This window comes from Paroedura picta, chromosome 6 (assembly GCF_049243985.1).
Source record: "Paroedura picta isolate Pp20150507F chromosome 6, Ppicta_v3.0, whole genome shotgun sequence".
NCBI lineage: Eukaryota > Metazoa > Chordata > Lepidosauria > Squamata > Gekkonidae > Paroedura > Paroedura picta.
In genome coordinates, this window is record NC_135374.1 from 75,194,023 (window position 1) to 75,207,695 (window position 13,673).

The 13,673-nt window shown below is 40.4% G+C and overlaps 1 protein-coding gene and 1 long non-coding RNA gene across 20 annotated transcripts in view; one reads left to right on the plus strand and one right to left on the minus strand.

Moving 5' to 3' along the window:
* The window catches only part of SH3KBP1 (SH3 domain containing kinase binding protein 1), a 165,341-nt gene that overhangs the window by 148,442 nt on the left and 3,226 nt on the right, over nt 1-13,673 (plus strand). For all 11 annotated transcript variants that reach the window (XM_077343098.1, XM_077343105.1, XM_077343097.1 and 8 more), the window contains 4 exons: nt 4,970-5,079; nt 7,540-7,665; nt 8,820-9,082; nt 10,269-10,332. In XM_077343098.1, coding sequence (XP_077199213.1) covers nt 4,970-5,079; nt 7,540-7,665; nt 8,820-9,082; nt 10,269-10,332 — 563 coding nt within the window. The remainder of the gene's footprint in view (nt 1-4,969; nt 5,080-7,539; nt 7,666-8,819; nt 9,083-10,268; nt 10,333-13,673) is intronic.
* LOC143840083 (uncharacterized) overlaps nt 1-13,673 on the minus strand; it is a 63,774-nt gene that overhangs the window by 5,246 nt on the left and 44,855 nt on the right. For 5 of the 9 annotated variants that reach the window (XR_013232009.1, XR_013232015.1, XR_013232012.1 and 2 more), the window contains 2 exons: nt 10,727-10,827; nt 6,159-6,622 (listed from right to left, as the gene is read on the minus strand). The exons of 1 other annotated variant lie outside the window; for it this stretch is intronic. This is a non-coding gene — a long non-coding RNA (uncharacterized LOC143840083). Of the gene's footprint in view, nt 1-6,158; nt 6,623-10,726; nt 11,153-13,673 lie in introns of those variants that run through there. 3 more of the 9 variants (XR_013232011.1, XR_013232010.1, XR_013232019.1) reach the window with 3 other exon arrangements.

Consider the following 13,673-nt stretch of genomic DNA (forward strand, 5'->3'; position numbering starts at 1 on the left):
TCTTGCAGGGTGATGTAAATCAACAGGCGACCTTCTCCAGCTGTTGTCTTTATAGGCTGATTTGATGGTATGGCTGGGAGCAGCCGCCTACACATACGATTAAATAAATAAATACTTTGTTTTTCTAAAACACACTAGCACAAATCAAGCCTCATGTTGTTGTAGTATATGTAACCTTTGGAGGAGCATTAGTGGATCTGTAGAATGCTGGCTACAGGATTGCTGTTGGGAATGGGTTGTGTTTCGTGCTGTGTGAAATGGAAATAGATGAGCCTTAGTCCTCTCTGGGTTTACCATGACTAGATGCTGACTGCAAATTTGACATCAGTGTGTGTTAACAAGACTCTCAGATAGATGGATTCACTTGATGTAATTTTCTTTGCATAGAGATTTAGGATATTTATATATATCTAATAAGGTAGGGTTACTTAATACATTAAAAGGGGTTATGTTTAATTTTGTGCATATTGTTTTCTAAGTTGATTATCAGCAGATAAGGCATTGATATTCTTAGATTTGCTAGGGAACTATAGTCCCATCTTTTTCTCAGAAAAAATTGTTAGTCTTATTGTTAAGTGTCTAGAGAAAACATATTCCCCCTTTTCCTCCTCACACCTTGTTTTCTTTTCTCTTCTTTTTCTACATTTCCAGTGATGCCTTTCTTTTCCTTTCTACTCATATTTCTTCAAGCTTTCCCCATTTACATCCTTTTACCATGGGTAACTCTTCTTCACTTGATGATGGTAAGGCTGTTTTCCACCTTCTGTCTGTCCTGCCATTTATTTTACCTGAGGATGAGCAGCATGTGTAGTATCATTCTCTTGACATCCTGTTTTGTTCTGTTGTTGCAAGTAGTTATTAGTAGACTGTGAGGTATTTAATTGTTAATATAGTGCCTCTAAAAATGTTGCATTGATTTATGCACGTCTGTGGTGCATAAAAGTTAATCCTGACAGTAAAAAGAGTTGCTGCCCTAATGTCCTAATAAACACTTTTGGACCATAATTACAAGTTAAATCAGAAGCCTCATTCATCGATAGTATAAATTAAATGCATGGACCTTGGATCAAAATAACACATAACTCAAAGCATTGCACACAAAGAACTTCCTGTTCTTTTCTTAGAAATTATTTTATATATATGCAGGGATTCTCAGGAAGCTAGTCTTGAGGTATTTTGCTCAGAGGAAAAGACAAGAAAACCACTCTCCATTATGACCCAATGTGTTTCTCAGACCACCTGGAACCACCACGCAGATACGGGTTTCAAATCCATAAGATCTGGACTGTTATTTTAAACTAATTCCTTTTTATCCTCCTGATCAACATTAGACTAGTAAAATATCTTTTTATATCATTTTAGTTTGACATATGTTGAACCAACTTTAGATGTATCTCAATCTACAGAGAAGAGCACATCCTTTTCGATAGCTTTAAAAAGGGTCAAGACTATTCAATGGTGTTTAGATTAAACAAAGACTTTCTTCTGAATATGAACAAGATTCTGATTTCCAATTTCTGTTGGTATTTGTTAAAATTTGATTACCGATATATAGTTAAGAAATGATAGCACAGTATAAACACACTAATAATTTCACAGCATTAAAAACACTGACATCCTATAACAGTGGTTCTCAACCTTCCTAATTCCATGACCCTTTAATACAGTTCCACATGTTGTGGTGACCCCCAACCATAAAATTATGCAAGTGTTCTTTCACAGAAATTAAACCGAAACTGACCAATGTCCATTGCTCACGATTTTATGTAATTTTTTCCCCGGGGTTTCTCAGTTCAGTTCTGCCTCTTGTCTCACTGAGCTGCACCACCACCTGGAGTGCCTGGCAGGAGACTGCACTGCGCTGGAGGCACTGCTGGAGCAGCTGGCGGCCGGGTGTGGGCGCCTGCAGGAAGGGCAGCAACAGCGGCAGTGCCCCCTCCCCGGCCAAGCTCCTCGCCCTGCCTCAACCCCTATGAAAGGGTCGTTCAACCCCCAAATGGGCCCCGACCCCCAGGTTGAGAACCACTTTACCTATAGGCTACTTTTCAGTCTGCATCATGTACATCAGTCTAATCAATAACAGCTACCACTCGCCGCATCTAAGTTAAGATTGCAAGCTTTCCTAATTTGTAGTGACCTTCATTGCTTGAAAGGAATTTGCAACTAGCAGAATTTCATTCAAAGTTCAGTACAGTAGGGTAAGAAATTATTTATTTAATTTTATACATTACTGTTGAATAGGAGGAAAGAGGGGTTCCAGTCTAAAGTTAGATGAGAAAAAGCAAAAGGATGCAACAGAAAGTGAGGTGCAGGTGAGAGGCCAGATCCAAAGGTGCTGTTGTTTTGGCAGAACAGAACAATCACCAGTGGAATTGAACATCTGTTGGTGGGGGAGGGAAGGATGATTTTTGCTGATTCTCCCTAGAACATAATTTCAGGGGGGTGGGAGGATAGGCTGCAGCAAGAGGGAAGAAGGCAGGCAAGTCCTGCGGTGCTTGGAGATGCGTTGAAATCCTACTCATTGGGTGGATGTGCTCGTATTTAAGGTTCTTTTCAGTTGTATATGAAGATCCTGAAGTTAGTATATGAAGTTGTATATGAAGATCCTGAAGCAAGTTTTGAACTGAAGTATAAAAGAACAGAGAGATGGGTGGGACAGAAGAAGGAAAAAAGGTCCCCAAACTGAAGGGAATTCCTGCAGTCACAGTACAAAATTCCAGACTTAAGGGTTAGAAGAATATAGCTATACTGACACCCTTTTGAGCCAAAGAAGAAACTGTAACACCTGCCTCTAAAGAACTTAATCTTTTCTTACCACACCCTGAGCTGTGGTAATATGCATGAATGGGACCTGTAGCACTCAGATGGAAAGCCTGACCTCTCTCCATTCTATTCCCACTTTTATTTAAAAAAGAAAAAAAGTAGTGATATCCAGGCTCTCACAGGTATGTGGAACATACCTGCTCCTGAGCTCTTTAATCCATGCCCTCTCCCTCTCTCACACATGCAAGCCCATTCCCACTTCTCTCTTCCTTCCTCAACCTACTCTCCAGTCCCTCCCCGCAGACATACACACACAAAGTGTCCTCCCTCCTTACCACTTCTCCCAGGAGGGACCTGGCCTCCTCCAGCCTGGACAGCAGTGCCTGAGCCAATGTTGGCATTGTGGCCTACACACAGGCCCCCAGAGGCCTGGAGGGCAGCTGCCCTGCACCCTGGAGGTGCATGGCATGCGCCCCGGCCCCCTCAGGCCTCCAGGATGGTGCTTCTGCCTCAGCAAGCAACGCAACCTCCACCCTGGCCCCCACAGGCCTCCACATCACCCAGACTCCCTGCTCCCTCCCCCCTCTCCTCACCTTCATAGTATTGGTGGCCCATCTGGCCCCACACCGCCTCGCAATGTTCCCTGGTTGGGCAGGGTAGCCCACCTGGCCTCTGCAGTGCCCCACCCAGCTGCTCTGCAACTGCCCAGGCCTCTTCTGGCATGCTCCCTGAGGCAGGGCTACAGAAATCATGTCCATACTCATTTTCATCCCGGCAGCCATGCCAGAAAATGTGCCCCACATCAATAAAATAATTTAATATGGCTTTGCGCAGGAGGCAGTGCTGGGAAGCTGCGTGTGCGTGTGTGTGTGTGTGTGTGTGTGTGTGTGTGTGAGAGAGAGAGAGAGAGAGAGAGAGAGAGAGAGAGAGAGAGAGGTCAAGTAATAGTTTAGAGAGAGGTTGTTGTCAAACTACATTGATAAACTAGGCAATTTAATCTTCAGTTGCTCTCATCATTTACTGACAGCAAAATGTGAACCATATATCCCTTTCCTAAGTGTGACTTTTATGTCCCTGTTTATGTAATTTGACTGCTGTCTTCCAAAGCAGATTATATATTGCTCAAATAAAGTATTAATAAGAATTATGAATAAAGTTACTTAGGTACATAGAATCATTTATGTGATAATCATCTTGTTTTGGACATTATCCAATTTATTAGTATTTGACTGACTGGTAACAGTGAGTCATAGGAACATAAGTTCACAGAAGAATTCTTACCATATATTCTGGTTTATTGATTTAAAAAATTCTAATTTAGTAAACTGGTGATAGACAAATAATGGATATGTACATCACAAACTCATTAGGGTAAATTACTGTGTTATCTCTGTTATCTCTGTTATCACCTTCTCTGCAAGGATAGCCTTGCAACTTCATACTCTGCCCAATACTGAGTGACAGAATGTGCAACATTTCAGTGTGGCAAGGGCAAATGTTATCCTGCAGGACCTACAAGTACCAGATAAACCTGATTAGAGACAGAATTAGAAGCAGACATATCAGGAGTCAAAGGGATCTGTTGCTTGAGGAATAAGGGAAACAAGTTGACTGAATACTTGGCTTTGAAGAAGCATATCATTTCCAAATCTTTAAAATACTTTTAAAGATAAAAACAAAGCTGTTCTTATTAGTTATTAGCTCCCTTGCCTAGTGAGCAAGAGAATGGCCACCCCGCCGCCAGCACCTGATAGGCTGTGCCGCCGCCGCCGCCGATGCCACCCCGCCACCAACTCCGGGTAGGCTGTGCCGCCGCCACCGGGGGGGGAAGGACGACCTGCCTCCCCCTCACGCGGCGCACCACAACCCCCCTAGAGTCCACCCCCTCGCCCCGTGACCCGTGCCCGTCGACAGCCGCCCCCTCACCGTCCAAACCCCTGCTAGCGCCTGCTACATTCCAAGAGCAGCGGGCTTATTTACTAGTGGTAGATATAAAAAGTGCTTAATTATTTCAGTAACCTTTTGAAGGTTTAACTGGAAAGAAAATTAAAGACCATAGGTTTCCGTGTGTCTGTACATAAACTTAACTTCAGTCTGACATGGGCACTCAGAAATGTAATGTGCAAATGCTGTTTAAAATAATCTAATTTGTTACCACCTTGAGTGATTGTGCCTCCCATCTCCCCCCCCCCCCAATGTCTTCAAGATCTGGAAGGGTTTGATTCTGTAGTACCTGTTGCTGAAAAGCTCAGCCACCCAACAACTACCAGACCAAAAGCTACTGGCAGGAGACCACCATCTCAGTCATTTACATCTGTAAGTATCCACTAAGGGAAATATTTTAAAATGGCATCCCAGCTACCAATGTACAAATATATATTATGTTTTTGTTGTTGAATTTATGTGCATGGTCATAAATATCCTTTTCATCCTGCCTGTTTCCATTGAGAAATGTCTTTGGTATCTAATGTTTGCCATTATATCATTTATACACCATTAAGATGCAACCAATGCAGAACGAGGCTCAATGTCAGTATAGAAATGTTTAAAATAAATAAAATAAAAATAGAAAAAATAATATTTACTATGCAGAATATTCCTATGCTGCTTTTTCAGATCAGGGCAGCTTACAATTAAAAACACAGTATATATAACACAATCCATTAAAATGTTGTTGTTGTTTTAAAAAAAGCAGTATAATAATTCATAAAATAGAAATGGTGGGCTAGACAGCATGATAGGAAATCAAGGAAACTTTCCCTGAGCTATTTAGGGCTTTAAATTTAAGAACCAGCACTTTGGCTTTTCCCTGAAAACAGATGGGTAGCCAGTGCAGATATTTCAGCAGAGGGGTGATACGATCTTTGTATTAACGTGTGATAATAGCCTGAGCTGCCACAGTGTAGACCAATGGAAATAGCTGAACCATTTTTCAGATTTCTTCCATTTCACGGCTTTATTTATATATTATAGTAGCCTTTTTCATTTAAAAAAATTCTGTAATATGCCTTGAATATCAATATTGAAAGTTGGGCTACAAATGAATTAAATAAATAATGCTATAGTGATTCATTGATTCCCATATTTGCAAAAAGCTCTCTGGTGGCTTGGGACATAATGGTAGCCGCAGGAGAACTGAGAAAGTGCAGGGGAAACTGTTATGTGGGTATACCATGCAGGAGCAATGAAAGTTCTCTGTGTAAATACCACTGTGAGAAAGCAATTTGAAACCTGTATGAGGTACTACAATACTCACATACCTGTTGTTCATAGCCTGGACAAATTTGAAATACTAAGTGTTGTTCTGATCTCTTTAAACTAGAAAAAATACTTCTAGAAGTATGAATGGCAAACCAAATAGGAACATAGTTTTTTTCTTGCTTTATAAAGCTAAAATATGAGATCATTCAATAAAACTGACAGGAAGTTTGAGACAGACAAAATAAAATACTTACTTACCAAAGCATTTACTACCACAAGTTATTAATATATATAATATTAATATATATAATATAATATATAATATAACTACAACTTTGCCTTTTTTATGAGTTTTGTACAGATTTGTGATGGATGGGTCTAACAACAACCGTTGATAGCTAAAAGGAACATCCAAGCAAATGTTCTTGCCTTCATGTCCTGTTTGTAGGCTTCACAGGGCATCTTGCTGCTTCTTAGAGGTCCAGTTTGGTGTAGTGGTTAGGAGTGCAGACTTCTAATCTGGCATGCTGGGTTCGATTCTGCGCTCCCCCACATGCAGCCAGCTGGGTGACCTTGGGCTCACCACAGCACTGATAAAGCTGTTCTGACCGAGCAGTGATATCAGGGCCCTCTCAGCCTCACCCACCTCACGGGGTATCTGTTGTGGGGAGAGGAATGGGAAGGCGACTGTAAGCTACTTTGAGACTCCTTCGGGGAGAGAAAAGCAGCATATAAGAACCAACTATTATTAATAATAATAATAATAATAATAATAATAATAATAATAATAATAATAATAATAATAATAATAATGCTGAACTAGAAGGATGTGATCCAACAAGATGCAGTTGGGGTGCAAAGAGATCAGTAGCATTGGAAGAAAGGTGTGCCCTGCAGGATGCAAATAAGAGAGTGAAGGGAAGAAAAATATATATGGAAAAAAGAATAGTATTAACCGATAATGGGTTAAAGCAGTGGCAAAATTGTCCCTTAAAGTGAAACAGTGGTGAAGTCTGCTGACTTAATAAATACAAAAATGGTCTTCATATTGACCTAAGATGTACAACCAGACTCTGTAGTAATAACTCCATACAAATGTAACATATTGCATCTTTTATTCATCTGTGCATGGTGTCACCTTCTGTCAGTTTTCCCTTGTAATTTTCGTATCCCTTCATGCTCCTCTGCAATCCAGGATTATTGATTTTGCTTTCTAAACACCGTTTCACAATTAACCCTCTTTGAATACACCTGAAACACGGGGGATGCTTGTAAAATACCTTATGCTGGGGAGCTTATATGAATGAAACAACCACATTGCTAATTGGATCGTTACCTGGCCAGGAGGTTAATTGCAGAATGACTACGGCACTACAAGCTTTGCATAAAAAGAAACCATCACTGAAACATCTTGCATATCAATCCTCAGAGTCTTCAGTACAATTTAGATGATTCAAGTGCTCAAGGTGGATTGTGATCCAATGCAAGCTGTATATATTGACTGTGCATTTAGTAATACATATAAAGCATGTTCTTTTGAAATATATTTAGAAAGAAAATATTCTGTTTTCCCAGTCTTCACTTTCAAGTCCTGATTTTTTTGATTCACCAAGTCCTGAAGATGAGAAAGAAGAGCACATCTCCCTTCCGCCCAAAGTACCTGAACCACTGAAGAAAGCAAAGACTGTTACAATATCACTAGTAAGTTACCTGGGAAGTTTTTACTGTGGTGAGAGCTGATATGATTCCTGTATAGTACTTCTGTAACTGCACATAGAAGCATGATAATCTGAATATTAGACAGCAAACGCAGACTTCATTTCCTATTGTTTTTCTACCTTGAAATTTGGACAAATGATCACCTGGTTTTCCAGACTTCATGCCAAAATGGATGAAAGACAAATGGCAAACATCTAAGTCACAGTCTAGTTTTTATTTGTAGTGACAGATAAATACATGGCTAAGGCCACTGAAGTACTCAGCTATGTATCTGATTCCACAGTGATTTGCCCAAAGAATTTTAGAGATAAGTAGGAATTTGAATCTTTGTTTCCATTTTAAAACTAAGGCTTGCATCTTGATGAGACACAAAGTGCAGTTTTCTGCCCCCCCCCAGCAACCACAAAGGGCCCCGTATTGTTCTAGAAGGAGCGGGATCCCCCCAGGAACAAATGTTTGAGATTGGGGAATTTTGGTCTCACAGACCATAGAAGCAGGAAAATTGTACTCTGTTGAGTGGAAATCCTTGTGCCTGTTAGTCTGGGTTCAACCCTCCGTATTCTATCAGGTTTGTCTTTCCCATGGTAAAGTCTGTATCGTTCAGAAGGTATCCTACTACCATGTATACATCCAGACCAGTTTGCTGCAGGCTTTTACACAGACTATGTAATAGGTTAGAAACAGTAACTAGGGATTGCTGTATTATATTCTCCTGTTTCTAGCACAGATATGTATAAAGATGCTTTCAGAGCTGCTTTGTGGAGAGTCAAGTTGATTAAAAGCATTTGACATTATAATAAAAATGCAATTACAAATTTGGTTTCATATTTTAAAAAGCAATCTCTGTATGTTGTGTAGCAGTTGGAATATTTATTTATCCCCTCCCCACTGATCTCGTTTATACTGACATTTTTTTTTCTGGTCAGCAATAGCAACTTGGGAATTATCTGTCCAGCAGTATTCCCATGGCAGACTAATGTCAGCAGAATGCTGTTTTGGAATGACATATTTGAGTGTGGCAAAAAAACACCCAGGGCAAAGCTCTTTCAGCACAGTTACTAGATGGAGAAAACAGCTATGAAACTGGAGCTTTTCGTTGCTGATAATCTAATGCTTCTATGTTTTGTTTTTAATAGGTATCTGATAACAAAACCTCACTGCCCACCAAGCCAGGGAGCTTGATAAGTGGAAACAATGTTCCATCTTCGCTATCATCTTCATCAGCATTTCACGCAGTTTCAGTAGGAACAGCAAGTCATCGATCAAATTCCCCTTTGTTCAATACTGAAGGAAAGCCAAAGACTGATCAGTCCAGCCAAGGTGAAGCAGCTTTGGAAGAGCTGAGAACACAAGTCAAGGAGCTACGAACTATCATTGAAACAATGAAAGATCAGCAGAAGTACGTGTGTAATTAGTCCTTTTAAAACATGGTACTGTGTGTGTCTATGTGCCACCTCTTCCCATGAAGTCCACGTGTGATTTATCACTTGTTTCTTTTTTAGTGGGATGCTATGAAGAAGTTGATATAGGACAATGGCAGAGCACTGCATTAAACTCTTTGGAGCTCCACTGTCATTGTAATCCCTTTAAAAGTAAACAAAATCCATCCACATTATCCACATATTTGTTATCTCATGGTTATCTAATTAAACACTTGAAATCCTTAAACTGAAGTGAGGGACAGCAGCTAAGTAAGATGGGGAATAAATGAAGTAAGATGAAATAAATTACAACAAAGTCACACCTTTCTAAGGATTATACAGTTAGTAGTAGCAATATGAAATAATTTTTCTCAAGGAGCTGACAATTCAAACACAAACAATTTGATGCAGTCTTTCAGCCCAGCTGGTGTTATTCTTAAGTATTGTGCTTTATGCTATTTGTCATTTGTATTTTTCAAATATGCATATATATTAATGTTTCTATGAATGAAAATAGTTGACAGTTCCATTTTTCTTAAGAGTCAAGGTCACACGAACCTGAACTTCTCAGTCAGGCCTGGCCTAAGCAAGATTGGGGGGGGAAAGGCTTAGAGGAGCCCTGCAGGATCTTTCTGTGCACCCTCATCTGCTTAAGCAGTTTCAATTTCCACTTGGAATTGCATCCTAGAAATATATTATTTGACCCTGAGCTTGCCTTCTTGTTTTAGTCTGTTTCCACCTTCCCCAGCATCAGAATGAACTGTCTTTAGTGTCTATGTTGATTAGGTCACAAGTTCTACTATTAGTGAAGTGGCCTACTTTCAGACAGTCACATAATGATGACTTAATCAGGGCTTTGTGTGATGTAAGGATTTTGACTTCAGTGTCATGTTCATACCTGAAAATTTCTGACCTAATTCTCAGAAACAAAACAAACGCAGGAGAAACTATTAAAAGGTAAAGGTAAAGGTATCCCCTGTGCAAGCACCGAGTCATGTCTGACCCTTGGGGTGACGCCCTCCAGCGTTTTCATGGCAGACTCAATACGGGGTGGTTTGCCAGTGCCTTCCCCAAGGAGAAACTATTAAGAAATACTAATTAAAATTGTATGTGCATTCAGCATAGTAATATAATTGTATATATGTATATATATTGTTTTATTAGAAAAGAAATTAAACAGTTGCTGTCTGAATTAGATGAAGAAAAGAAGATCCGGCTACGATTACAGGTACTTGTACATTACAGGTATATCTTTGGGCTGAAGCATTTCTCGTAGAGAGAAATTCTTCGGGAAGATTAAATAACTATAATAGATTGTGAGTACAACTAAAAGTATTTCAAAGGAAATTTTGGTCTTAGAGAGGTTGCATCTATTTTTAACACTGAAGATGAAAGAAATGTGCCTTAAAAGAGTGACATTTACTTGAAGCATTCTTACATTCTTAGGATATTGTTAAAATTGCCAACTGTAATCAACTTTTTCGAGTATAGTCAAAAAAGCAATAATTTCATATTATTTGCAAAAAGTGACTTAGAAAGGAAATATTCAATTTTTTCCATTTATTACATTGTTTGAATTAAAACATACAGATGCATTCATCACTTACAGTTCAGTAACTTACCTAAAACTCTTAAATTGTAGAATCCCATTGATTCAGTTGGGATATCAAAAAGAAGGAAGCAATAATTTCAGAAGTTCACAGCACTAAAAATCCAGAATCACCTGTTTGAAGAGAGTGTCAGAAATTGGACTTATGATACCTCTGTAATGGATTCTGAGAATCTTTTAAACAGTACATGAAAACAAAAAGATCTCATTTTTTGAAATCTTCATGTTCATCATCATGGTACCTGTGCATGGTTCTGTCTGTGTACAAGTCTATGGCAGAGAGGTTTTTGAAGTTTTAAAATGTTAGAGGGTGCTCCTTTCCCTGCCTCCACACTACTTTTACCATGTTTTCCCAGTGTAATTAGGAGAAGGAAAGCATCTTTCTCTACTGTTGCTGGAGAGAAGTTCTGTTTCAGGAAGCTTCTTTGTTGGACTCTTCCTGTAGGGTGGGATGATAAATGAAGTGAGGCAAAAATCCCTTGCATTGAACTGGTCAATACTTGAAGAAGAATCTTAGGAAAATAAGGTGCAAAACACTCTTCAGGAAATATACATTAATCTTTGTGGTTTCTGTGCAGTCCCACATGGGACTGCATGATTGCAGGCCAATCTTGAGAACTTCCAAACTTTTCTAAAGAAGTTTCTAGACTTCTGGATTGTTCTGCTCTGTATCTCCAGGGATCCCTTTTCCCGCCCAAAGGGTCACATGATAGAGGCAAGATGAGTACTCCCCAATTAGAGCTTGTCAGCTCTCCCCACATCTAGACAGCTAGTATCACTTGGAGCAGAGTGTCAACACAGATGGTTTTCAGATCAAAATTGCCCCAATGCCAGGAGTTGCCATTGAGAATTGATGTTGAAGCATGCTCACATCCAAGCTCCCCCTTGCCATCAAGAAGGGTACTTCAATAACAAGACTCTTCTCAGTATGTCTTCAAGGTCCCTCCCACCCTTGTGCTGAGAGATAAAGAGCAATCACAGAACCAGCAGATACCTCAGCAAAGTCCATGGGATCCTTTTCCATTCATGTTCCCATCACAATGGGTTCAGTGGGTATCCATGCAAGCCCCATGTCCATGGCAGCCTGATAAGGACTTTGCAGGACCCAGGCAAGATCAGCAACTGTAATTTCATGCAGGTGGGAGATCACACCATGAGGATTCCAATTGAGAGGACATGCTATATCAAATTTCAGAAATAGGTTCAGTGTAGGGTTGGACGCTTCAAAGTCTGAACCACCGTCCCCACCCGAAGCAGCCAGTGCTGTTGCACTGGGGGGGGGAGGCGTGGGTGCTGCTGTACCAGTTGGCGCACACATGCAGGCGCAAAGCTATGCACCAGCGCATGTGCGCCGACTGGTGCGCCTGCACCTCCCCCCCATCCCACAGTGTTGGCTGCTTTGGGCGGGAATGGCCACTTCAGATGCTGAAGCGCCCAACCCGAGTTCAATGCTATCCCTGCAGTACATGTTCGCTAACCCAGCAGTCCCATCACCAATGGAAGTGTTGAAACTGTGTTTGAAACAGCTGATGCGGATGGCAAAAGCTTTAGATTTAGAGTTCAATGCATCAGAATATCAACCTGCTGACTCTATTATGAAACCCTTCTGATTTGGGCCTGGTAGTACTGGTACTTGTACTACCAGGGAATTCAAGATATAGCTCTGGCCAGATGGGTGAAACCAGCCTCAGCACCAGCCTCATCAAAGAGTCTAGAGAAACTTCTATAGAATCAGAGATAAAGGCTGTGAATTTTTATTCAGACACCCTCAAGCAAATTCCATTGTGACAAAGAACCTTCCAGTCAAGGAAGAGCCAGGAATCATTCCTCTCTCCCCTTGACAAGGGAAGGTGAGTAGACCTGCGGGGAAGGAAGATTTACTCCTTAGGAGTTATGGAACTGAGGGTAACTAATCTTACAGCAGGGTAACTAATCTTACTATCAAATGCTATTCTGGGAAAAGATGTCTAGGATTGTTGCCAGCAGATAAGCAGAGTGTATTTAAGGTTTTTATCACAGAAGGACAAAAAAATGGGAAAGCAACAACTTAATACTCTTGCTTAGCAATAGCAAATCAATAGCCTCTGTTGTTGTGATAAGATATACATTTGATTTATTTATTTATTCATATTTATATACCGCCCTCCCCGAAGGCTCAGAGCGGTTTACATATAACTGAAATTATACATGAAACCATACATATAATAACATTAATATTATTAATTGATAAACCAGGTGACAGTATAACATAACAGTATATCATAACATAAACAGTGGTAACTTGAACAGGTCCAGGAGTCTTAGTGGGTTTCTGGGGGGAGGGGGGGAGGGGCCCTGCAGATGTTGGTTGGTTGGCCTGGCTGATTACATGGTTATGCTCCTCAACCCTACCATTGGATAGAGGAGTGAAGGTAAAGGACTTGCCAATGGAAGGTGAAGACCTATTCAGTGACCAAGCCAATGTGGTTTTGGATGGGTTAGAAAGAACAAGCTAACAGCATCTACACCTTTTAAACAAAGGTACTTCCCTAGGCATAATATTAGGTGCTCACAATCAAGGCCTTACTAAGTGCAGGGATATTGGTACCAATCTCCTCGATTTATCCATAACCGTTTCAACTCCTTTTACCCAATAACCTCAGCCCAAGAGGCAGATTAGACAATTGGATGAGGTCCTTAGGAATCAACCACCCAGCAATATCCCATTAGCCTGACTAGAATCAGACCCTTGGTTTTCAGACATGTTGTCCAGATTTGTTGACGGATTGTTCATGGTTGGATAGTGCCTATAATAAAGTCGAGTTGCTTTTGGGAGAGTTCAAACCACTGCCTCGAATCCCTATTTCGTATATAGGAAATTGCTGCCCTATTGGTAAATGGAGCAATTGCAAAGTCTGATGTTCAATAACTGCTTAGATCCTTACTGGAAAAATTGTAAGATTTCTTGTTTGGTGGCCTTA